Below are 23,866 nucleotides of genomic sequence, written 5' to 3'. Positions count from 1 at the left end.
TTTACCGCGGCCCCGCTTTGCCGGGCCCGCCTTCACCCGCGGCCGCCTGTCCCGCCCTCACGGCCCCGGGCCGGCCCCAGCGGCCGCGGGCCCCGCCGCTCCGGCCCCTCGGCGCCGTCCGTGCCCCCGCTCCCGGTAAGCGCCCGCTCCCGGGAACCCCGGACTAATTCACGCCTTTTCCATCCCGCAGGGCTCTCCTGCTGTAAAAAGGCGCCTGGGGGCTGCAGCTGCTGGTGGTACTGACCAGGGAGCACAAAGTTTTCTAGGATCACGTTGTTACATATCTGTGCCATTTGGACCACAGAGGATACGGCAAAGTATGTTCTGCAGAGCAGTAAGATTATTAACCATGTGAATAGTCAGTGGAGTATTTGACGTTTTAGAGATCTCCCTCAGACATGTAGGAAGCATCTTGTGTTCCAAATGCTGGAGCTTCCTCAAGCCTGTGCCTGTCCTTGGCTTCCCAGGCCAGCTCCAGTGTTCTTTAAATTGAAAAGCAACTCAATAACTTCTGAAATCAATGTTGTTTTAATGAACTGATTCAGTTTTAAGGAGTTCGGAGACCCGTTTTACAAAGCTACCTCAAGTTCACGTTTTGTGTTTTCAGAGGAGAGGAGAAGAATGTCCCAAAAGCAGCTGAAAGAAGCCTTTATCAGCAACCTGAACGGAACGAGTTTGCTGGAAATTTCTGCAGGCTTGTCCCTGCCTCCGCTGTGCCTGCTCTGCAGAGGGCTCCTCCTGATCCTCTACTACCTGCACCATGGAAAACCTGTAAGCTCAAGGAAGTACAGCCTGCTGCTGGACTTCCTGGTGCTGGTGTCTCCTCTCGTGTTCTCCTGCACTGTCTTGTCTCCAATCATCTTTTTCATACCAGTTATCCTTGCTGCCTTCTGTGCCGGAATATTTTCCAAAATATACAGCCAGACAAAACGGGAGGCCAGAGTGCCCTTTGGGCAAATTGTAAAAGAATTCCAGAAGGCATGCTTGGACCCCGAGTGCATTCCAGCAATAACTGTGTTCCGTGTTTACGTCAACGTGCTGACATCCATCAGCATTTTGGCCGTGGATTTCCCGCAGTACCCCCGGCGATACGCCAAGGCCGAGACCTACGGCACCGGAGCCATGGATTTGGGGGTGGGAGCCTTCATCTTTGGAAACGCTCTCGTTTGCCCTGAGGTTCGGCAGAAGCCTCAGAGGACACAGCCCAGGTTCTCCGGTCTGGCCAGGCAGGTGTTTTCCGTGTGGCCGCTGGTTGCCCTCGGCGTCGGGCGGCTGCTGAGCATTAAATCCATCGAGTACCACGAGCACACCTCGGAGTACGGCGTGCACTGGAACTTCTTCTTTACCTTGGCACTGGTGAGACTTGCGGCCTCTCTGCTTTTAGCCATATTCCCCAAACATAAGGCTTGGCTTGTGGCTCTGGCTGTGGCTGTGCTCTACCAGCTGCTCCTCAGCACGACCTCTCTGAAGATGTTCATCCTGCACGGGAGCGACGGCAGGGGCTCCCGGCTCGGCTTCCTCAATGCCAACCGGGAAGGGCTCTTCTCGCTCTTTGGCTACCTGGCCATCTACCTGGCGAGCGTGCAGGTGGGGCTGTGGCTGCAGCAGCGCAGGAGCTCGGTGAGGGGCTGGCTGGGAGCCCTCGGGGGGCTGGCCCTGGCCGTGCTGGCGCTGTCGGTGCTGCTGCGGCTGTGCCAGGCGTGCACGGAGCCCGTGTCCCGCCGCGTGGCCAACCTGCCCTTCTGCGCCTGGGTGCTCGCCCACTGCCTGCTGCTGCTGGGCTTCTTTGTGCTCACTGACCTCATCCTGGTGTTCACAAAGCTGATGGTCAAGGGGTCCAGCGTGCCCTGCTGCTGGAAGGTTGTGCAGCCCCCTGGTTCCAGGAGAAAGCACGGAATGGAGGCCGTGCCGGTGGGAAGGCAGGACAAGCTGTCACAGCTATGCCTGATTAGTGCTATTAACAAAAATCAATTACTGTTTTTCTTGCTAGCAAATGTTATGACTGGTGCTGTGAACATCCTGATAGACACAATCCACAGCAAGGCTGCCTTTACATTATGCATACTGCACTTGTACATGTTTTTTAACTGTTTAATTATGTATATATTACATGCCAGAAATATAGTATTAAAGTTTTGGTGATTCCACTTTGGCTGAGTGGACTAGCTGGACTTTGTTTGCTGTAGTTGAATGATGGTATTTAATGGAGAAATTAGTGCTTTTCCTGGATGTGTTGCAATAATTTATAATTTAGCAGAGCTTTTTATTATTTAGTGTTGATTGCTCTTTAATGCTTCATTTTACCAAATTATACAGTTGATGATCTTACCTGTTGGGAGTTGTTACACATTATCCTGAAAACTTAGGTTTGGATATTGCTGAATATTCCTGCTGCTCCTGAGAGTAAATTCTATTTACAGTTAGTGAACTGTGCTCATACCCCAGGAATTAGATAACAAGGTAGAGCAGAAACCAGATGAAAAGTAAGATGAGGAGTAATTATATGGAGAGAGAGGCCTAGCTGTGTCAAGATTTACCTAGTTAAGGCCCTTGCATAAATAATAGATAAGAATAGTTCTTTATATAAAATGTATTGAATAAGTGGATACTTGAAAATGTTTTGGCCCCAGTCCTGCAGAGATTTATGCATATGCTTGACTTTGATGGTAGTAATTGTGGAATGTTAATCATATACTGAAACCTAAATTAGCCTTTGAATTAAAGCTAAATTTTACTTCCGTCCCCACTGATGAATATAAATGAAGACCTGAGATAAAGTGTGATGCTCTGAAGGATAAACTCAACTGCAGATGAATTCATAAAGCAGTTGTTGGAGGTTGTGGTGCAGATAATAAGAGCAACACTTCGTAAGAAAATACAAAGATAGCAAATGGATTCAGCTCCAACCTGCAGACCAGCACACTGAATAGCGTATTTTGCCAGCTGAGATGTCTCCAAGGGGGGACATTTGGTATCAATTTTTATTAGCAAACAAACAGGCTGCAGATGGAAAGAAGTGCAGTGCACTGGGTCAGGGTTCTGGCAATGGCTTGAGAAGGGAACTGCTCAGTTTGTCAATCTTCCTTGCAAGGCCAGAGCAGAACACCCTCTGTGTTCCCTTTCCTGACTGTGACAGTTCATCCTGACCTCATCAAGTCATTGGGAAGAGAAATACACTTAAAGATTGTGAGGAATTCAATAATGGGATATAAATACTTTAGGAATAGAATACCAGTGGTAGTTGATGATAGATGTCCAGTGTCAGTGGAGTTACAGCAGTACACATGGGCCATATTTCATATTTCTCCTTGTCTATCACAAGTGATGAATCATCAAACCTTTGGAGAATAAGCTTCTAAATCAGATTCCTCAAGACAGACATGCTGTGGAAGAGTCATAAATTTATTAAGTTCTCCAAGCCCCTGGCCAGCAGCAAGGTGAAGTCTGAGGATTGCAGGCTGTGGCCACACTGAGTTCATGCTTGTTTGCTTCCAACTTAAAACCATGTAGTCTTGAGAATGAAAGCAAAGCAGCCTGTATTATCCTGGGGACAGATGCAAGAACTGGCAAGAACCTCTTAGAAACAGTTGTCAGTTTATAGCAGAGTTTTCTGGTAACTGGTGGATGTGTTTATTTTAAAACACTTCCTAGACTTGCCTAGGGAAGAAAGGTCTCCCTCGTGAACCAACTGGCACTACTCATTTATGCAAAATTACTCATGGATATTTATTTTTGAAATATTTAAAGCCCGGGACCTGCAGCGAGTTCTGCCTGTGAGCACAAGCCTGTGGTGTGATTCAGAACGGGTTGGGTGTGACAGGCAGAGCTGTGTCTGGACAAGCACAGGGCATCCAGGTGCCAGCTGCACTGGCTGGAGCAGGGAGGACGTGGGAGGCCGGGTGGGCGAGCTCCACACGGGCTGGTGGTGCCAGTTCAGGGCTGTGGCTGGCAGCGAGCCTGGGGAATGGTGTGCACCTGAGTGAGAGCAGCCCCTCACCAAGGGCAGCTTCTCATCCTGAGACTTCTCCTGGCCTGAGGAGTAAGTTGGAGGCTGTAGCCGGGTGGCTTTGATCTCTTCTCCCAGGCAGCAGGTGACACAAGCAGAGGACATGGCCTCAAGCTGCACCAGGGGAGGTCCAGGTTGGACATCGGGAGGAATTTCTCCATGGGAAGCGTGGTCAGGCACTGGAAGGTGTCCAGGCAATGACTGGATGTGGCACTCAGTGCTCTGGGCTGGTTCACAAAGTGTGGATCAAAGGTTTGGCTTGATGGTCTCAGAGATCTTTTCCAACCTAAATGATTCTGGGATTCTGTGGGCTGTTCACCAGTGAATTAATGAGAGACAACTCTCATTGCCTGCTGTGGATAACAAATGCAGTGAGCTCTGCCCTGAAGCCACTGGTGCAGTTCTGAATGCTGAGTGTTCAGCCCGTGAACACAAGAGAATTGCCCAGGCCTCTGAAAGAGCCCAGAGATGCAAGCGAGCATCCTCTGATCACAGGAGGAGCAAACAGCTCTGCTTGGGTTTGAAAAGATGTGGAAAGGGAACAACACCAGGACACCACTGCTCTCCACACAGCTCCACAGCTGAAGGAACAGGAACTCTGCATTTCACTTCACTCTGGGCAGTTCTAGACAAAGAACCCTTTGTACAGATTAAAGGTATAATTTTTAAAATCAGAAACTTTTATTTAGTTGTTGCAGAATGAGTAAAATTCAAGATATTTTAAGTAGGAAGACTGATGGTTCAACCATGTGTCACCTACTTCAGCAACAGTAAAGCAGAGGAAAACAAATTATTTTGCCTTCGCTGCCATAATTCCACCAAATGACCTTTTTGTAGCGCTGCAGGGTAGAAAAATACTGGGATATGGTGGGAGAGTGGAGCTGATTACATTTATCCTTAACTTTTTATGAAACACCACTAACTCCTTAACACGTTATTTTTAAGGATCAACTCCAGTGTGCCTCCTCTGCCGGCTGCAGTGATGTCTCTTTTGAAGTCAGAAGTTACCCCGAAGATTCCAGGCAGTATCCTATTTCAAAGCCACACTGTCCCAGAGAACAGGTATTTCTTCCAGGCAAAGACGCCCATGCAAATGAGCACAGGAAGGGGCTGGCTGCCTTTCCACCGCCTTGGAGATAACAAAACAAGCCACGTGTTCCAGCGACTTAAAAAAAACGTTAAAAATCCATGAATAAAAATGGTATTAATGTAATGGTGCTTTTTGTATCCATGTGCACCCCAAGAATACAGAACCTGGGACAATGCTGCTGTTGATGTGGGAGGGAGGAGTGACACAGGAAAGCATATCCCTGCAAATACCTAAATTCATCGTGGTCAGAGTGCTCTGGTGTGAGAAATTCTCCCTCGTGACAAACCCCCAGCTTTCCTGCTGCAGAAAACCATGAGCACACCGACTGCTGTTCCCGTTACAGCACGAGGAGCTCCAGTAAATGAGCTCCTCCACTGAACATCCCTTTTATGCAGACACAAGAATCCTGCTCCTTTATTACCTGCATTTTCTTGTGAGGGCTTTACTGCCTATATCCATACACAACAAGAATGAACAGGTCAGCTGTATTATTCAGTAGTTCAAGAAAGACTTTGGGTTCGTTGTTGTTTTTGTAATTTCTTTTTTTTTTTTTTTTTGGCTGCTTAATTTAGGCAGCCACAGGATTTCGGGCTGGCTGCACTGGGGTGCTGCAGGCGCCAAGCAGAGCTGTTAAATCCTGCCCTGCCTGGCCCGCCACCAGCGCAGCGAGGGCTGAGCCGCGTTTGATGCCGGGGCAGCGTCTGAGGCGGAGGAGAATTTAGCGAGCCCCAAGGACACCGAGGCCCGCGCTTATCCCTGCCCAGGACACCCCAAATTTCCCCCTGCCCGTGCCTCAGAGCGTTGAGCTCGGCGCGGTTTTATCAGCCCGCGCTCCCGGCGGGGCCGTTCGCACCCGCGGTAACGCCCGGCCCGGCCCCGCTCGTTGTAACCCCCAACGCCCCGGGGCCGGCACCCGCTCCCGGCCCAACCGCCGGCCCGGGGGCCGTTCCTGGCACTGCCGGGAGCCGTTCCCGACGCCCCCGGGCAGAGCCCCGCGTCCCTCCCGGCCGCCCGGAGCGGCCGCTGCGCCCCGCGGCCTCGAGGCCAGGCCGGTGCCCGGGGCGGGCCGGGCGGTGCCCGCGGCTCTCGCGAGAGCGGGGCGGGGCGGCCCCGGGGCGGGCAGGGAGGAGGCGGCTCCGGGACCCGCGGTGCCGCCCGCCTGTCACAGCGCCCGGGCCGCCCAGCGCCGCCAGCAGCCGGTAAGGGCCTGCCGGCCGCGGGGCAGCGCTCCCAGGGGGGCCAGGGTAGGGGCGGCAGCGTGGGGCTCCCCCCGCCGCGCCGGGCGGCTCCCCGCCAGCGCAGCCCCGCGTGGGGAGCCGGGTGAGGCCGCGCAGCAACGGGAGGAAGGGGTGGGTCTGCCGGGGCAGCCGGGCTGCAGCCCGCGGAGAGGCGGCGGGGCGGGCGCTGGGGCCGCTCCGCGGGGCGCCCGGGGCAGCGCCGGGCAGGCGGCGGCTCCCCCCGCGCGGGCCGGGGGCGACGGCGGAGCCGCAGAGCCGCGCCGGGCTGGGCGGGTCCCGGCGGCCGCGCTGGGCCGGTGGCGGGCGGGGGGTGGCGGCTCCATCTCCCCGTGGCGGCTCCATTTTCCCCCGCGGGCTCCATCTCCCCTCCCAGCGCTCCATCTCCGTCCCCGCCCGGGGCTCCATCTCCCCGCTCGGGTCTCCAAACCCCCCTCTCCCCGGGGGCTCTCCGTAGCCCCGCGGCTCTGCCCGCGCTCCCCCCGCGCCGCGCCCGCTCGCCGCCCGCCCGTGTGCTGCCGCATTCCCGGCCCGTTGCCGGCCCGCGCGGGTCCCTCCCGGCGGGGTGGGTGGGCCGGGCTCGGCGTGGTGAATCAGGCGATGGGGAGCGCAGGCTGGGTGCCGGCTGCTGGTGAAAGTGTGGCGGGGAAGCGCGGCGGGTGTTTACCTCCGGCCGGGGCCGCCCGCAGGCTGGAGCGGGGAGGAAGCGGCAGCAGCAGCAGCGATGGCGCGGCTGGTGGCGGTGTGCCGGGACGGCGAGGAGGAGTTCCCCTTCGAGAAGAGGCAGATCCCCCTCTACATCGATGACACCCTCACGGTGAGTCCCCGCCGCCCGTCCCGCCGTGCCCGCGCCTCCCGCGTGTTGCAATTCCCGGGCCGGGCCTTTCCTCCTCGCCGGGCCTCGCTGGCTCCTCCTCGGGCTCCCGCAGCGTTAATCTTTGGGACTTTGCAACACTTGGGGTTACCAGAGCTGAATGTGGCAACTTTTTTTATCTGATGGCCGGCTCTGAAAGCGGGCGAACCGCGTAATGAGGGAGTTATCGCCGTGCCGGGGCCTGTGCACAAGTTGTGCCGGAGCCACGAGCGTGGCTCGGTGCTCAAGGGTGGAGCAAAGCCATTTTTCTGCTGGGAAGGAAGGGAGCCATGTTAACGTTAAACCCGGCTTAAACTCGGCTGATTGTTCTGCTCTCAAATGTGCAAGAAAAGGCTAAAGGCGTTTCCGAGAGCTTTGGCGTGAAGTCAGGCTTATCGAGCCTGAAGAAATGTAACAAATCTGAGAGTTCCCATTTCAGGGTGTTGCTGGGAGTTGGAAAACGTGGTTTGGCCGTTTCCAGAAGGTTCAGTGGAAAAATCAACTAAATGCAGCTCGGGGGTTCTCTGGTCCTTCTCCTTGTGAGTTTAGAGGAAGGTTCAAAAATTGCATTGGAGGAGAACACAAAAATTGCGTTGGAGGAGGACACGGAGCAAATGGAAGAAAATTCTCTAACTAGCCAGTTTGTCTTTGTTTTAATTCTTAAAGCAGGAAAATGCGTTGAAAATAATATTGCACTTAGTGTTATTATGGTATCTTAATGATTCATATTTGATTTCTCACGATAGTGGAAGAGTAGCTGTTGTTACTTTAAGTGATGTGAAATTTAAGTGATTTAAATTCCTAATCTAATGTTTAGGATGGGAGAATCCCTGAGTTTTATCAGCTAAGGAAGGTGTCCCTGCACATAGCAGGGGGTTGGAACTGGATGATCTTCAAGGTCCCTTCCAACCCAAACCATTCTTCCACCTTCCAGAACAAAAGTTGAATGTCCTCAGACAGGCCCCATCTGGTTTTGCTGCATTTGAAGGAAATCCTACTGCTGTATTTTTGTTTTGATCAATGTGAATGGTGGCATAGTATTAATTTACCAAATATGATCCCTGGTTTTGGCTTCTCTCTGGTTAGCTGTGTTCAGGTGTTAGGCAGAGTTTCTCCTCAAGCTGTCCAAAGCAGGATCTGCCTCTCCTAGGGGGCTGATGACCTGGAAAACCCAGCACTGTGCACGAATAGTGCAAGTTTGAGTTTTTTGGTGTTTTTGGCCACACCTTGAAAGTTGTTTTGCTCATTCATTTTCCATGTGGTTTTTTGGATTTCTCTCTTTTTTTTTTTTTTTTAATTTTTTTTTTAATCCATCCTGGACTCCATATAAAAATTACCCATTAGTTTGTGTCATGTAAACTTGCCATGCTCTTGTTATTTTTGTTGTGTGTAATAGGTTGAGAGTGAAAACTCAGCTCTACCAGGTGGATGACTTCAGCAAACCTAAAATGCCATTTGTGGTTTAGTCCCAGAATTTAATACCAGGCCCAAACTTTGTGTAATTGCACTGTGTTGTTGCTGCCCTTCTGCTTTTTACACCATCCTCATGATTGAAAGAGTCCTCTGGCTGTAAATCAGTTTTATATCCATCTGGAGAAAAGGCATTTATGCAAGTGCAAGTCATCCTCACCATGAAGAAATCTTACCTTGTGTCCATTTTTTTTATTTTTGTCCTTCTGTTGCTGTTGTTACAAAGCATTTGGATTTCTAGGTGGTTTCTGGAGGCTTTTACTAAAAAAATTCTGCAGCAGCAAGTGAATGAACTCTGAGCTTCCTTGTCTGTCATCTATAATTTATTTTTTAAATACTTAATGAGAGCTATTACAAGACATGCAGCTGTCTTTGAAACAGAATTTTACATCTGCAGCACTATCTTTAAAAACTAATGGTGGTTATTGATAGTGACTGGCTTCTGTTACCTCTTTGAAAACTCAAATTTTAAAAATAGTGGGACCAGTCAGCTGAAAGAGTTAATCTGTGCCTTAAATGTGGAATCAGTGATTAGTGATTGCAAATTAGGAGTGAATGGCCCATGTGCTCCTCATCTGGAATGTTGCTTTGTAGTAGCCCGGGAAGCAGCTCAGGTGCAGGGAGATGCTGCTGCCCTGGGTGGATTCTTCCCCTCCTCACTTCCCTGTTCCTCCTGGCTCAGCCAGAAATTAAAGGAGGTTTCAGTATTGAACCCTTTTCATTTCTTAAGCAGCTTTTATGGTTTCTAGAAGGCATTCCATTTGATGTGGTATTACAGGATTTTTTTTTTTCCTTCCAATTCAGGGTGTGATGGTGGTTGATGTTTAACCACTTAATAAAATCTCATCAGACACATGAATTAATTTAGTCTTTGATTCTTTTGCTCTGTTGTACAAAATACCTCAGGGTGTTGTCTGATAGTGGGAGATGAAGGTGAGGGGGGGAGAAATAGGCAGATTTATCTCTTGTCCCTGTTATTAGCAGATAGAGCTTTTACTCTTGCTTGTAGCTCTTGGCCCTCAGAAACACCACATCAGTGGTGTAGGGAACCTGCAGATCTGCAGCAGAAACTGGTGTGGATGGCTCAGGGGTGAGGGAGGCTGGAGAGGGAGCTGGGGTTGGGATTGGCCCTGCTCTGCACAGAGATAAGGCAGCTGTGCCAACGCTCAGATTGGGGCACACGGGACAGCAAAACAGTGCCTTGTTCTCAGAGAAATGCTGTTTATTTTGGAGTGGTGCTCAGTGCCTGGAGAAGCGAGTGTGTGAGTGCTCTGGAGGTAGTGTTGGTAATCAGGCAGGCAGCAGGGAATTCTGCCTTCCCTAGACAGCTGAGGGGAGGTGGAAGGAGGAGAAGGGGTGAATCAGACAGTTTTATTTGGTGTTCATTTGCATTTGGGTTATTAACCAAGGTTGTTATTTTGCCTTTCAGATTTTAAAGTGAACTTTCAGTATTCATATTGACACATGCCCTGTTTCTCAGTCTGGACAGAGAAGAGAACTCAGCCAGGCTTTACATTTTTCTAGTTGCTTTCATTTTATTCCATGGTTGCACAGTTGAATTTTTGACTGAAAGTTGCTTTCCTGATTTCTGCCTCCTCCCAAGAAATTGCCCTCTTTGTTTCTCAGTAATTTGATAAGAAATGTTATTAATTACTTACAAGTAATCACATTGTTCTGTAGGCTTAACATTTTGCTTTGAGCCTCTTGAGAGTTGCAGCTGCAATCACACAAAGCAAACTATGCCTTGGAGTACCTTGTTGGGTTAATATGGTTTGAAATTAGCCTTTGGAGGAGTCGACTCTGTCATTAAACTGTTGTGACTGTTTCCTCAGAGCTTAATAAATTGAGTTAAGCTGTTGGGTCCATTTGGTTCTCAGTGTGTTGAAGTGTTTTTGGTTTTTTTTTTTTAAACTGAGGCAGGGTCTCAAGTCATGTAGATGATAAACGCTGATGGTCCATTTAGCAACTTTTGCTTTCTAGCAGCTATTTAAGAGTTGTCATTTATAAACTGCCCCTAGAACATTATATTAATGAAGCATTTATTGCTTTGCTGAGGCATTCACTATCTGAAACAGTTACTTTTATCCTTTCCCAAGCTCCAGTAATTATGTGAAAAGAATGCACATTTAACATAATTTCAGTTTTATTTCCCCCAAGAAAGTAAAACAACTAATGCTCTGTTTGGCTTTTTTTTTTCCATTTGTTTGTTTTGTCTGAAAGCTCCTCTTTAAATTGTTTTTCTTCTCTTGTGTAGATGGTGATGGAATTTCCTGATAATGTGCTGAACCTCGATGGACATCAGAATAACAGCACACAATTGAAACAGTTCATCCAGGTAAATCATGTTTCCTAAGAAGTGAGATTTTTGCTTTCCTCAGGTTTGTGTTTTTTGCTTCTCCAGGAGGTTGTGACTCCTGGAATGCCTCAGACACGTCAGCACCTGGGAGCAATCACACGTTGGTACCAAAGTGCACTGGGCTCAGTTGTGCTCTGGATTCCTCAGCAGTTATTGCACGTTGTCTTGTCAGGAGGCAATTGCTGCATGTCTGAGAGCTCAGAACTCACAGTGGGAGCTACAGCTTCTAAATACATCCTGATTTTTATTTTTCTGAGCAGTTTTGAACCACCCTTTAAAATGGAAGTGTGGATTGCTCGAGGTTGGGTTCTTATGATTAGTGCCCATACCAGGGCAGAATTTGTGTGCCAATTTGTAGATTTTGTAGAGATAAGTAGTGAGAATTGGTTTTGTGGTACCCTAGAACCTTTAATCCTAGAAACTGACCTGCCAAATTCTGCCAAATAAATACAAATAGCCCTGTGGCACCTGTAGCAGCTGCAGAGTGGTGCCGCTTGATGTCCAGAGGGGCAGAGGTTGCTGCTCTGCAGTTGCAGGGTTGCCTCTCTCAGGGCTGACAGCAGCAGTGCAGACACGTGCTGCATGCCAAGTGCAGCTGGGTTGTGAAAATAGCTCGTTCCTGCTTTGCTGTGGCTCCTGCAATTAATTACAGGTAACAGGGTTATTGCAGAGTGATAGTGCTTGGCAGGTGATTTAATGGGCCTTCCTCTAAGAGCACAAACCTTAAATGTTACCTGATGGTACCTCTGCTCTCCATATTGCATAGAAGGAGCTGAGAGCGCTTTCTCTTTTCAGTGGATGCGAGTTCTGCTGTGTTGTGTGGTCCTCTTCCTTTCCCCAGAAGTTGTGGCAAGTCCTTTGTGCATGGGGAGTGTTTGAGTGGTGTTATGTGACAATAAAACTGAGAATTCTCTGGTGGTGTGACATTCCCTGTGCAAATACAGCTCAGGTGTGGGTTTGTGTGTTGGGGTGTGAGGAAGGGACTCTCTGCTCTGCACAGCTCTGCTGGTGGCACTCCAGTGCTGCTGAAAGCCAAGGCTGTAATTCCCCAGTGAGGACTAGAAGGGTGTGTGCTTTTTGTGAGGATGTGTGCCTGGATGTGTTTGACACAGGGGCCAGGAGACACATCTACAATTGTTTATTGACGTAAGCAATATTAGAAGGTGTTCTCATTAATGTTCTATTCATAGCACACATTGGATGTTCACTCCTGAAGTCAGAGGCTTCACCCTGAGTAGTAATGTGTGCTTTCTTTAATTCCAGCTTGTAGGATTGTAACGGGAAATGACTTTTAGCCTTCCAGGAAAAATACTGCTAAATTGTCATGGTCCGAGCAGAACGAGCTGGTTGTAAATGAGATTTCCATAAATGCCAATGAGCCTTTGTGAATTTCCTTTCCATGTGCCAAAGACAAAATGAGTGTGAGTAGAAGATGAGAACTTGCAGTTGGTGTGTGTGAGACCTTTTCTACAACATCTGTGCTGAGGTGGAGACAAAGAATTTCCCAACTGGGACGGGGTGGTTATTCTGGGACCATCCCGTTCTCGGGACGGTTTTTCTGAGGTAGCATTTGCAGTGAAAGGAGGCAGCAAAGAGGAGAAAAAACCATAGAATAAACCTTGAATGATTTGATTTTTGAGGTGGTTTTTTTTTGCAGAGACACAGCATGCTGAAGCAGCAGGACCTGAACATTGCCATGATGGTGACGTCGCGGGAGGTGCTGAGCGCGCTGTCGCAGCTGGTGCCGTGCGTGGGCTGCCGGCGCAGCGTGGAGCGCCTCTTCTCCCAGCTGGTGGAGTCAGGGAACCCTGCCCTGGAGCCCCTCACCGTGGGGCCCAAGGGGGTGCTCTCAGTCACCCGCAGCTGCATGACTGATGCCAAGAAGCTTTACACGCTCTTCTACGTGCATGGGTCAGTGTCTGCTCGCTGCTCGCCCCGCTCTCTGCGTCGCCCTTGTGGTGATGCTAATCTCTCACAGCACATTCTCCTCTTCAACATCCATAATTACAGCTGCTTGTTGCCTAAACTGGGGGAGAAGCAAACCTAATCTTTGATAGCACCAGTTGCAGTGCCATGGTTGCAGTTGGAAGATGCCAGCATTTAATGTTTGGTCCTTAACCTGATGCAGGCGCTGTGGGGTTTTCGTGGTCTCTGGAAGAAAGAGTGTTTGCCTCACTAGCTGGCATGTAAAAAAATAAAATACCAGTGTTAATTTTTTCCACCAGAGTTTGCTGCTCTTGGGTAGAAAGGTAACACTGAGAAAGTGAAACCTTCTGGGCTTGGTGAGCACAATAAATAGCCCAGTGCCATTAGTTCCTGAGCTGTCAGCAGAGCAAACAGTGAGTGCTCAGCACAGTGTGTCTTGGCCTTCCAGTTGGCTTCAGCTTGTTCTTCTTGCTCCAGTTAGCAGGAAGAGTAGGGAAGGTTAGTGCAGAGTTGAGATTGAGATGGGGAGAGTGAGGTAGTGTAACCTGATCCAGTGGTTTTCAGAATACAAAGTTCCTCACTTTTTTTTTTCCCCATAGGTCCAAACTGAATGACATGATTGATGCAATTCCCAAAAGTAAGAAGAACAAGAGGTGTCAGCTACACTCCCTGGACACACACAAACCAAAACCTTTGGGGTAAGTATGTGTTTAACATGCACAATTGGAATATTTTAAGGAGGCAAAGTATTGAGACTAATTTATTTTTAAGCATTCAGATCAATTTTTATGCTCTGCTTGCCAGAGTAGCAGTTAGATTGTAGCAGACCTGAGTAGTTGTTGGGGAGAGGAAGAGAAGCCCCAGGAGTTTTGGGCATGCTCAGGGCATGGATGGCTTCTGCACTGTGATATAAACAATGCTATTAGAAAGACAAACTGGTTTCTGTGCTCTAGACCAAAATGGTTGCTCAGCAGATTTTCTCACATTAAGGTCAAAGGGTACATGCTAAATAAATATACATCATTTTGCTTGGGATTATTAAAATCCCAAGCAAATGCCTTGCACAACTGTTAACCAAGGGCTTTATTGTGGTTGGATGCAGGGTTAAAACTGGAACCCCATAAAATGTATTTTCTCAAAAGTGACAGCATGTTTTGAATACACCACTGAACAATATGCATATATGCCTCTGTCTTGAAGTTGAAATGATTTATTCCAGCTGGTTAAGCAGAAAAACACTCCCTGTAAATCTGTTGTGGATTTTGGGGAGGTTTCTTGTTTGTGGGGTGGCTCCTTTTATTTTATTTTTTTTTTTTAGTATGATGACCAGTAAATTGGTCTCTTGGGCTTAATGGGAGTGTCTGGACCTTTTTTACTCAGCTGTGTTCTGCTGCTGCTTAAGCCTCCAACCTGTGAAAGCTTGCTCATGGTTTCCAGTTACAGGACATGTATTTTTCTATGCAGATTGGAGTCTCTCTGGGTTTAGTTAAATCCCCTGGGATACCAGGCATGTGGAATTTGACACTTGATTTTTGCTTGTGCTGCTTGAGGATACTGGGAACTAATCATTATCTTCTATTATATTTTGGTTACAGACCTTTCACAAAATTAGTTTAAAGCTTGTGTTACACAAGATCCTGAGAATATAGGGGTGTAGATATATATATTTCTTTTTTAAATAAAGCAAATTCATAGCATCATGAAAGTGGGTTTTGGGGTTTTTTTATATTTAGTAAGCTTAATCTTTTCTGTGTGAGAACAGATGCTGTGGAACCTGCAGTTAGCACTTGGGCAAGGTAGAACCATTCTGAAGCTGAATGAACAGAGAGGAAAATGCTGCTTTTATTTCCCCAATTCATGCTGGAATAAGCTCCCTTTGGATGTTGGCAGGTTTATAGGGAATATGAGGAAGAGCAATATTTTATACTCTGCAGGTAAAACCTTGGGGTTATCAGAGAACATGGCCTGTGGGCAAGCAGAGCAGTTTGCTAAAGAAGCAGGACTTGCACTCCCCTCCTGAGCTAAAACCCAAAGTGTATCAGCATTGATATAAATTCAGATAATTCTGCCTGCAGTGGACACAGGCTCTGGCTGGAGGCACCCAGCTGTCACAGAACAAACTTCATTTACCAGCACAGAGCTCCTGCTCCACATCTTCACAAGAAACTCCTTCAGATGAGTTGCATCTGTTGGGCATTTCCTCCACACAAAAAAGGCTTTGAGCTGGAGCTGTGTGTTTAATTAGAGGAGTTATGTAAGCAGCTAATGCCACTCGAGGGTTACTTGATGTCCTCAGTCTGTGCCTGGCTTTTGGCTCCTCAGCTCTCTTTGGGGCTCAGGAGCATTTGAAACTCTCCTACATGCAAGCCCTGTGACCTGGCAAACTGGGAAATGGCACAAGAGCTCCTCTAATTAGGAAACAGGGCTGCTTCTTCCCATTTGCCTGCTCTGTTGTGTCCATAAGACAGAAATGACCATTCTGACAAAGTGTCAAGTGTAGACAAGCCTGTAAGTAACCATGGCTTGTTATTTAAAGTCCATTTTTTGTCACTTTTAGCACATCCAAATGTGAGTTGTAAAGTTATTTTGATATTCTAACACATTTTTGAAATTTGAGGTAGGATGTTTTATGGTGACAGTTGTTTGGGTCTTTTTGTTTTGCTTTTTTCTTTTGTTATTTTACCAAATTGTCTTCATCTGACAAGTATTAAAACTTGTATTTGTTTATATTTAAAGTAATATTCTGAAAATCACAACTGGTTTGCAGCTGTAACATTAGAAATCCTGGTGAGTCTTGGTTATAAACACGGACAACAAAATTTGCACCTCAGTTGTGACCCAAACTTTCATAGATATTAAGGCTTAACCTATAAAGAATTCAAATAAAATTAAGGAACAGAGCAGCATTTTCCATAGGATTTGTTTAGGAAGAATAACTAGCTGATAATATATATGTTATAGGTCTGAAAAATGTTTGGTAATACTATGTGACAGTGAAAGGAGCAGTAGCAGACTCAGTTCAAAGAAATTAAGAGCAGTTAAGAAAAGTAGAGAAGACAGGAAGAGGAAAGAGAACAAGTGTAGCATCATTTTCTGCTATGGACCTTCCCAGGGAGCAGTCAGGTAAAGAATGAGGCTCTGCTGGGCTTCTTTGCTGCCCCCCAGCAGGGTGAGGGAGAGTTTGGTGTCATTTCCTTGCAGGGGTTGCTGGATGGACGTGTGGGAGCTGATGTCCCAGGAGTGCAGGGATGAAGTGGTTCTGATCGACTCCAGCTGCCTCCTAGAAACCTTAGAAACCTACCTACGGAAACACAGGTACGTGAGGGGAGCACAGCCCTCCTGGGGGAAACACATGGCTGTGTCAGGCCAGTGTTCCACATGCAGAGGGCTTGTTCTTGTCAAACTGAGCATCTCAGCTGGGTGCTGCTGGAGGACTTTAGGACTTTGCCATGTGGCTGATGAGACAAAGGTGGTGGGGGAATATTCTTGGTGTTCAATGAAAGGGAAGACGTGGAGACCTCTGATTAAATCATGGCTGCTTGTCTTTTTTTTTTTTTTTAACTAGGATTAAATGATGATTTACAGTTTAATGTTTAAAAACTGTGTGTTCTCATTCACTCTTTCACTGCTCTTGGGCTCTGCCTGTTTTTAGGCTTTCAGGGAGTGTGTGCCATTTCAGAATCCTGTGAGCTGCACTAGTGCAAGCAGAGTTTAGGCTCGGTGTTGCCCTTAAAGCACTGTTTTAAACCACTTGTTTGTGCCTGGTGCTGTTAAATCTCTCTTGCAGGGCAGAAATAAACCATTAAATTATAGTTGCATGTGCACAGGACCTGCCGTGCAGATTGAAAAGTTTTAATTTCCAGCAGTCTCAAGGTTCTGATATCAACTGTGGGGGCACAGATGGGCGCGGGGGTGGCGGTGCTGTGGAAATAACACTTTGGAAACAAAATAACTTTAATCTCCTGTGACATTAAACACTGCCTTGGCTGCCTTCCTGGTGCTAACCTGCAATAATACTGCTGTTTTCTCTCCTTCCACCACAGAAAGCAGACAGGTATTGTAGGTCTAACAGCAAAATATGTTTGATTTAATGCTGTCAAATGGCTGGAGACACTAGGAAAGGGAAAAACACCATCCAGAGCTGGCATGGGGAGCCAGCTTTGAGCTGAAATGTGAGCAGCTTGTCTGACTTGCATTTTTAGAGTCATCCAGCAAGAGATCTTGTAGCCTCTTGAAGGTTACTCCTCTTATGACACAGAATAAGCTTAATTTGCTTGTATTTTAATTATAAGTATACTCCTGTCACACATGAGCTGTCACATGTTTAAAATGAGTACGTTGTGTTATAAATAACCCTCATTTGGCCATCAGCACAGCAATCTAATAATTCAGAATATGTTTGTAGTGGAAACAAGGATCACTCTTGTACAGCAGGCACCAGAGGATACTTTGCCTCGTTTCTTATCACTCACTTGAGTACACTTGAAAGAATTGCTAGAAGGTGATGTGGTATGTGTTACTTGAGAGAGGGATTTTGCCCTGGTTTGCAGTACTTGCTCACTGCTGAGATTTCTGATCTCTGAGTTGAATTCTGTATGGGAATTTCTTCAAATCAAGGATTTGCTGGGTGGGTTCAGCTCCGTGGATTGGAGGACAGAATTTGATATCCAGGTTGGTAATGTAGAGTAGATGGGGTAATTCATGGTCAATTTAGGTGGATCATAGCCAGAACATACTACACTAGTTACTATTATAAGGATACTACAATCATTACATTTTTGAAGCAGCACAGCCCTCCCACAGCCCAGCTCCGACACATCACCGCGATCCCAGCCTGACCCTGCGCTTTCCCCCCCAGATTTTGCACCGACTGCAAGAACAAAGTGCTGCGTGCCTACAACATCCTGATCGGGGAGCTGGACTGCAGCAAGGAGAAGGGCTACTGTGCTGCCCTGTACGAGGGGCTGCGCTGCTGCCCCCACGAGCGCCACATCCACGTGTGCTGCGAGACCGACTTCATCGCGCACCTCTTGGGCCGGGCCGAGCCCGAGTTCGCAGGAGGGTATGAGTATGTAATTGGCTAGAGTGGGCTATCTAGCGCTTTGCTTCTTTATTTGACTCTCCAATGTCTTTGCCCAAAGTGGCTTTTTGCCTCTTTGCTGTGTGATGAACTCGTGGTTGTGGATATCTGTAGCGGTGTAGGCTCGGAGAGAGCGCTTGGAAGGTTTCGGCTGTGCTTTGGAAGGAAGGAGTGACCAAATGTCTTCCAGTTGGTTGTTCGCTCCCTAGAGCTGCCTGCTTGTCCACTGAGGTGTTCAAATATGCGAAATAGAAAGAGAGCCTCGGTTGAGTTTTGCCAAATGCCAAGTATTCAAGTTAGTTTTGTTGCCATTTGTGTATTTCTGAGCCTTTTTTAAAGCGTCTTAAAACCATCCAGTGAAATTTCTGAGCTCAGTATTGGAGAATCATAGAATGAGTTGGAAGTGACAATAAAGATCATCTAGTTCCAACCTCAGTACCTTTAAAGCTCAGGAATAACTGTTTAATGAGGAGGGTAAATCCTTTCATAGGAGTTTCTTCTTAACAGATTGACCAGATTGATAGGTTATAGATGGATAATGAACAGATTAATACTGAAATGTTGTTACTCTGCACGGTAAGTAATGTACAAAATTCCCTGCGTGTTTATTCAGCTTCAGATAACTGATGGTGAAATAATTGCTGTGAACTCCAGGAAATTTTAGGACAAAAAGAATGCCTCTCTGGCCTTTAAACTCTTGATCCCTCCTAGGAAGGGCAGGATATGGCACCTGAAGCCAGAGGTGGCATAGTGAAAAGGCACGGTGCTGCTTCACAGTGGTGGCTTTGACCTGTTCCTTTCTATTTTGCATCTGCATGCAGCACAGCAGAGCCCTGCCAGGCTGCTCCTGCAAACACAGCTGCAGCTGTGCCTCCAGAGAACACGTCAGCCCTGCTTTGATCCCTTGGTTGGCTTCTAGCTGCTCTAACAATGCTTTGGTTCCCCTTTCCCCCAGACGGAGAGAGAGGCACGCCAAGACAATAGACATAGCCCAGGAGGAGGTTCTCACCTGCCTGGGCATCCACCTCTACGAGAGGTTGCACCGGATCTGGCAGAAGCTGCGGGCTGAGGAGCAGACGTGGCAGATGCTCTTTTACCTGGGGGTTGATGCTTTACGCAAGAGCTTTGAGGTAAAAACATCCAGTTTTGTCCAACTTGTGTCTGAGGTGCTGGGCCTGTTGTCACTGTAATTCATTTTCTGCTTTTCAGCACTGGGCTGGAAGGAGTGTCAAGGGTGTTGCAGTCAATCCCTGGTTGAGTTGTGTGGCATCCATGCACAGCACTACTGGAGTGTGTTCCCATGTGGAATCAACTGGAATAGAAAAGATTGAGGCTTGCTTTTACTTTCAAGCTGCCCCTTCCAGTACACTGAACCTTCTATGTTACTAATTTTGTTTTTCTACCTGATTGTATTTAAAGTAGCTCAGGCCACAACAGTTTTTGGTTGGTTTATGAGTAAAAATGGAGGATGTGATTTTGAATTACAAAAGTGCAAACTTTTGTGTTCAGCTTGTTCCGAATGCAGTCTGATCCTGTGAGATCCTGAGCTTCAGACAGAACTCCTGTAACATATACCAATACTTAATATTAATCACCAGTCTATATGACATGGATATCTTTCTTATGTTCATCTTTCATTCATAATAGCTGTTATCTCTAAAAACCTCTAAGACACCAAAGAAGGAGGAGAAGAATCAGTTTGGGAAAGATCATAGTGGAACCTTGAGCTGGTCAGTTCTTGGAATTTTTTTACTCTCACAGGATCAGAGATCACAGATCCAACAATGCATTAAAATCTTCAGGTCTTCACTGAGAAATGTGAATCTGGGCCGTAGGTGCAAGCCAGAGCTCCCCCACACATATGAGTTTTCAGCAGTCTAAACCAAGTGGCTGCATCTTGGTGGGCATTTTTCTCCTGTAGTCAATAGTTCTGCTACTGGGGTTTCATTCCTGGCTGTTTTCCTCCTCCTGTTTTATAAATGAAAAAGCTTGAACTGTGATGACTTCTGTAACTGGATCTAACTTCTTGTAAACAGATGGCTGTGGAAAAGGTGCAGGGCATCAGTCGATTGGAGCAGCTCTGTGAAGAGTTTTCAGAAGAAGAGAGAGTGAGAGAGCTTAAACAAGAGAAGAAACGCCAAAAGCGGAAGAACAGAAGGAAAAATAAATGTGTGTGTGAGATCCCTGCTCCTCTGCAGGCAGCAGAAGACAAGGAAATCAATCAGGCAAAGGTAAACATGGGTAGCTGGGGCTTTTTGGGGCTTCATCCATCAGCTCATTGTTCCATGGTAGAATTAGTGAGGGATTTTCTTGTATTTTGGTCCTTGGTGGAATTTTATGCTCTTTCAGATGAGCAGAGTCTTTGTAAAGTAATTACCTGGGACTCCTCAGCTTGTGAGTTTTTTAAATCATAAATCAGAGGTTCAGGTTATGCCAGTCACTCAGGACCTGGGGATTCAAATGCTGCTTGCAGACAATTACCACTGGATTTTTGGAGAGGGGGGGAATCTTTAAGTGCAATTATTATTCAGGACCTCTTGGCTGGCCTTAATGGGCTGTGACTGTGACTGTGGGTCAAGGTAAATTGCTTGTGGTTTTGTTTAGTTGTGTTGTACTCATGAAGAGTTCTAAGCAATGCTGTTATCAGTCAGTGGCAGCTGGTTTTTCTCATGGAAAGAGTATCCCTTGCAAAAGTGCTGGCTGAGCTGCCTTCAGTGCCTGCAATGTTTTTTGTTTCTGTTTGAAGGAGAACTCAAACTTCACGGAAAGCAGCTGCAAAGCCTGTGGTAGCACCGAAGAAGCCAACAACTGTGTAGAAGTAATTGTTACTAATGAAAGCACTTCTTGCACTTGTCCTAGTAGTGGTACCCTATTAGGCTCACCTAAAATCAAGAAAGGTATGTTAAATGTCAGTATTTTTCAGTTTTAAAAAGCATTTGCCATTTATGGGATGAACAGTGGTCACCTGTTTTTAAAAAGGAGTCCCTGCCCGTGGCAGGGAGGTGGAATGAGGGGATTTTTAAGGACACTTCCAACCCAAACCTGTTTGGGGTTCTCTGAATTCTCTCTTGTTAGAGGCATAACTAAAGAATGTGCAGCAGTTCCTACAGATGGCAGTAATTTTGGCCTCTGTCTCAGGTTTATCTCCACACTGTACTGGCAGCGACTGTGGCTATTCCTCGAGCATGGAGGGCAGCGAAACGGGGTCCCGGGAGGGCTCGGACGTGGCCTGCACTGAGGGCATCTGCAACCATGATGAAAATGGTAGGTTTGGGAAGAAGATAATGATGCTTTGGTATCCCCAGAGCTGCAGCATCTCAAAAGAAACTTGGCTGTGTCTTGCAGGGGATGATGCCTGCGTCCATCGCTGCGACGACAAGGAGGAGGATGGAGACAGCTGTGTGGAGTGCTGGGCTAATGCAGAGGAGAGTAACACAAAAGGCAAAAACAAAAAGAAGAAAAAGAAAAGTAAAGCTTTGAAGTGTGAGAATGACCACGTAAGGAACATGGCTCTACCAGATGCTTCTCTAAGTGCTTACTTTTGAAAGTAGTTACAGGAGGATTTTAAATTCTGATTGAGACTTATGCTGAAAATGGGAACAGCAGGGATCTCCTGTTCCCTTGTCATCCCAAGTTTTGGAATTGAGATCCTTCCTCTAGAGTAGGTCATGGTGGAGTCTCTTCTGTGTTCCTAAGCACGTGCACTTTTACTCACTCTCAGTGAATGTGCCACCCCCCAGCTCCCCAGACACGTGTTTAAGTGTAAATATCTACCCACGCTCACCTTTGAACCTTCCTCTTTTTCCTCTGCTTCCGTCTCAAGCTGGAATATTCCACATGAAACACTGCTGGCAGTTGATTGCAGGCTCTTTTCCATTGCAGATTCAGAAACTTGGGAGCTGTCTGGCAGATGCAGGTAGCAGAGAGAGCTCAGGAAATCTCACGCACACAGAGTTTCACCGCGACAAGACCAAAGACACACACGCTGAGAGCTGCTGTAGCGCAGACAAAAGCGGCCAGCAGTTGCCTTGGTTTGAGCATATGAAAAATGTGTCACAGTTTGCAGAACCTACAGAAATGTCACTTGTCCCTGATACTGGAAAAGGTGCCAAAAGCTTAGTGGAACTCCTTGTAAGTAACTGCTGCATTTGAGTTTTGGGTTGTAGCATCTCGCTTTAATCTTTGGTGCTGAGAACTCAACTCCCAGTGAGGAGTTGAGTCCCAGTGTTCAGTTCAGTTCCTCGTGCATTGTTCCCTGAGAAGTTTATAATTGAATGCTTTGCAGAGGAGGAGAAATGGTCGCTGGAATGTGGTGACAGAACTTGTGTTGCAAGTGCTCATTGTCAGGGATTGCATTATTCCGTAACGTGAAGTGGGCATTATTGCTGCCTTCAGGCCTCAAATGTGGCTTCCCACTGCAGGCTCCTCGGGCAGCTTTCATCTCTCTCCTTTCCTTTCCTCCTCCTTCCACTTATTTAGATACTTTGTTCTCATTCCCTGCTTTTTCCTTTCCTTTCTTTTCATCTTCCCTCCCCTCAATTTTCTCTCTCGCCGCCCTCCTTTTTTTCCCTTTTCTTTCCCCACCTTTTTCCCAAAACCCTCCAATAAAATCCATCTTCTTCCCATGGGAATGTGCTAAGACTGAAGCAGATTTGGATTCATTTAATGACTGAATTGGCTGCTTCTCACCCCAAACCACCCTGTGTGAGCAGGGTGTCCGGCTCAGCCGGGCTTTGGGCCGGGGTCAGATGTGCTGCACAGGAGGGCAGTGCTGGAGCTCTGAAATGTCCCTTCTCATTGCAGGATGAGTCAGAGTGCACTTCTGATGAGGAACTGTTCATCTCCCAGGATGAAATCCAATCATTCATGGCAAACAACAAGTCTTTCTACAGCAACCGGGAGCAGTACCGGCAGCACCTGAAGGAGAAGTTCAACAAGTACTGTCGCCTCAACGACCACAAGGGGCCCGTCTGCAACAGCTGGCTGGCAACAGCTGGAGCCAACTGAACCCAATCCAACTCTGTCTGTCACTGAAACTCGAGATGACTACTGCGCCTTCTCCTTCCAAACTTAATTTAGTGACTTACGGCAAAATTTTATCTTAAATTAATGTGATTCTTTTTTTTTTTTCTTTTTTTTTTTCAGGGGGAGGCTGGTGGAGGTGATTTCCTTAATTTTGTTCTTTCTCCAGGCTTGTATCTTTAGTTGAGTAGCTGTGCAAGCCTCTCTTCTAATTTAAGCCATCTCTTTTCATTCAATGTTTCTCTTCCTGTGAGACTTACAAAGAAGCAAACTAGTGGCAAAGTAATGTTGTACCTATAATTCTGTACAGAATGACAAGGAGCTGAATATAAGATTTTACAAAGTAGACATCCATTTGCAAAATGTTTTGGATGTAATATGTTAAAGCGCAATGTGCAAAAATTTAAATAAAGAATATTTATTAATATGCATAGTAAAGGTGAGTGTCTATGTTTGTACTTGGAGTGCTCGATTCCTGCGGTTCAGGTGGGTGGAGGTGGGGGTAAGGTGAGGAAGGCTGGTCTGGGAAAGGACAGAGCCTTGAAAACCAGGCTCTGCTCCTCCAGGGATGGTTTGGGGATGTGGAGTTGCTGCCAGCCCAGCAGGGACCGAGAGGGCCCAGCTCTGTCGGTGGCACAGTCCCAACCTGGCACTGCTCGGCATCAGGTGCCTGTTCTGCTTCCAGGAGCTGGGATAAGGGATGGCCACGGAGCTGGCTGGGGCTCTGCTCTGGAACTCGTGGCCTGAGGGCTGTGCCCAAGGGCAGCACGTTTTGGGGAGGGGGTTGGATTTGGAGGGTGCAACTTGGGCCTTTTTGGGGGCATTGTT

At 47.4% G+C, this 23,866-nt stretch overlaps 2 protein-coding genes across 5 annotated transcripts; both read left to right on the top strand.

Moving 5' to 3' along the window:
• Positions 1 to 16: 16 nt before the first annotated feature.
• On the top strand, positions 17 to 2,142 carry PIGW (phosphatidylinositol glycan anchor biosynthesis class W; the record flags this gene model as incomplete). 2 transcript variants are annotated; one of them, XM_084219015.1, is made up of 2 exons in its annotated part: positions 17 to 135; positions 608 to 2,142. In XM_084219015.1, the coding sequence occupies exon 2, from the start codon at positions 622 to 624 to the stop codon at positions 2,140 to 2,142; it is 1,521 nt and encodes a 506-aa protein (XP_084075141.1). In that variant the 5' UTR covers positions 17 to 135; positions 608 to 621. The 2 variants fall into 2 exon arrangements, with proteins under 2 accessions (XP_084075141.1, XP_084075140.1); XM_084219014.1 differs by lacking the exon at positions 17 to 135 and adding an exon at positions 185 to 317.
• A 4,070-nt stretch (positions 2,143 to 6,212) lies between these two features.
• Positions 6,213 to 23,470, top strand: GGNBP2 (gametogenetin binding protein 2). Of its 3 annotated transcripts, none has more exons than XM_084219009.1 (14): positions 6,213 to 6,295; positions 7,021 to 7,148; positions 10,909 to 10,989; positions 12,668 to 12,921; positions 13,536 to 13,634; positions 16,138 to 16,251; positions 17,795 to 17,998; positions 18,972 to 19,146; positions 20,053 to 20,247; positions 20,763 to 20,913; positions 21,155 to 21,280; positions 21,362 to 21,513; positions 21,899 to 22,147; positions 22,820 to 23,470. In XM_084219009.1, exons 2-14 carry the CDS (start codon positions 7,056 to 7,058, stop codon positions 23,021 to 23,023), a joined length of 2,097 nt encoding a protein of 698 aa, XP_084075135.1. In that variant the 5' UTR covers positions 6,213 to 6,295; positions 7,021 to 7,055; the 3' UTR covers positions 23,024 to 23,470. The 3 variants fall into 3 exon arrangements, with proteins under 3 accessions (XP_084075135.1, XP_084075133.1, XP_084075134.1); XM_084219007.1 differs by having other exon boundaries at positions 17,795 to 18,004; XM_084219008.1 differs by lacking the exon at positions 6,213 to 6,295 and adding an exon at positions 6,378 to 6,416 and having other exon boundaries at positions 17,795 to 18,004.
• Positions 23,471 to 23,866: the final 396 nt, after the last annotated feature.

The sequence above is a fragment of the Fringilla coelebs genome (assembly GCF_963513975.1).
Source record: "Fringilla coelebs genome assembly, chromosome: 20".
NCBI classification, from domain to species: domain Eukaryota; kingdom Metazoa; phylum Chordata; class Aves; order Passeriformes; family Fringillidae; genus Fringilla; species Fringilla coelebs.
The sequence above is the reverse complement of the archived record's forward strand: the minus strand, read 5'-3'. Positions and strand labels throughout refer to the sequence as shown.

Excerpts from the sequence above, each read along its gene's own strand:
- GGNBP2 (XM_084219007.1), top strand. The coding sequence starts at position 7,056 with ATGGCGCGGCTGGTGGCGGTGTGCCGGGACGGCGAGGAGGAGTTCCCC. Across the intron at positions 21,281-21,361 it reads CTGCAACCATGATGAAAATG|GGGATGATGCCTGCGTCCAT; the intron begins GTAGGTTTGGGA and ends TGTGTCTTGCAG. Across the intron at positions 21,514-21,898 it reads TGAAGTGTGAGAATGACCAC|ATTCAGAAACTTGGGAGCTG; the intron begins GTAAGGAACATG and ends TTTCCATTGCAG.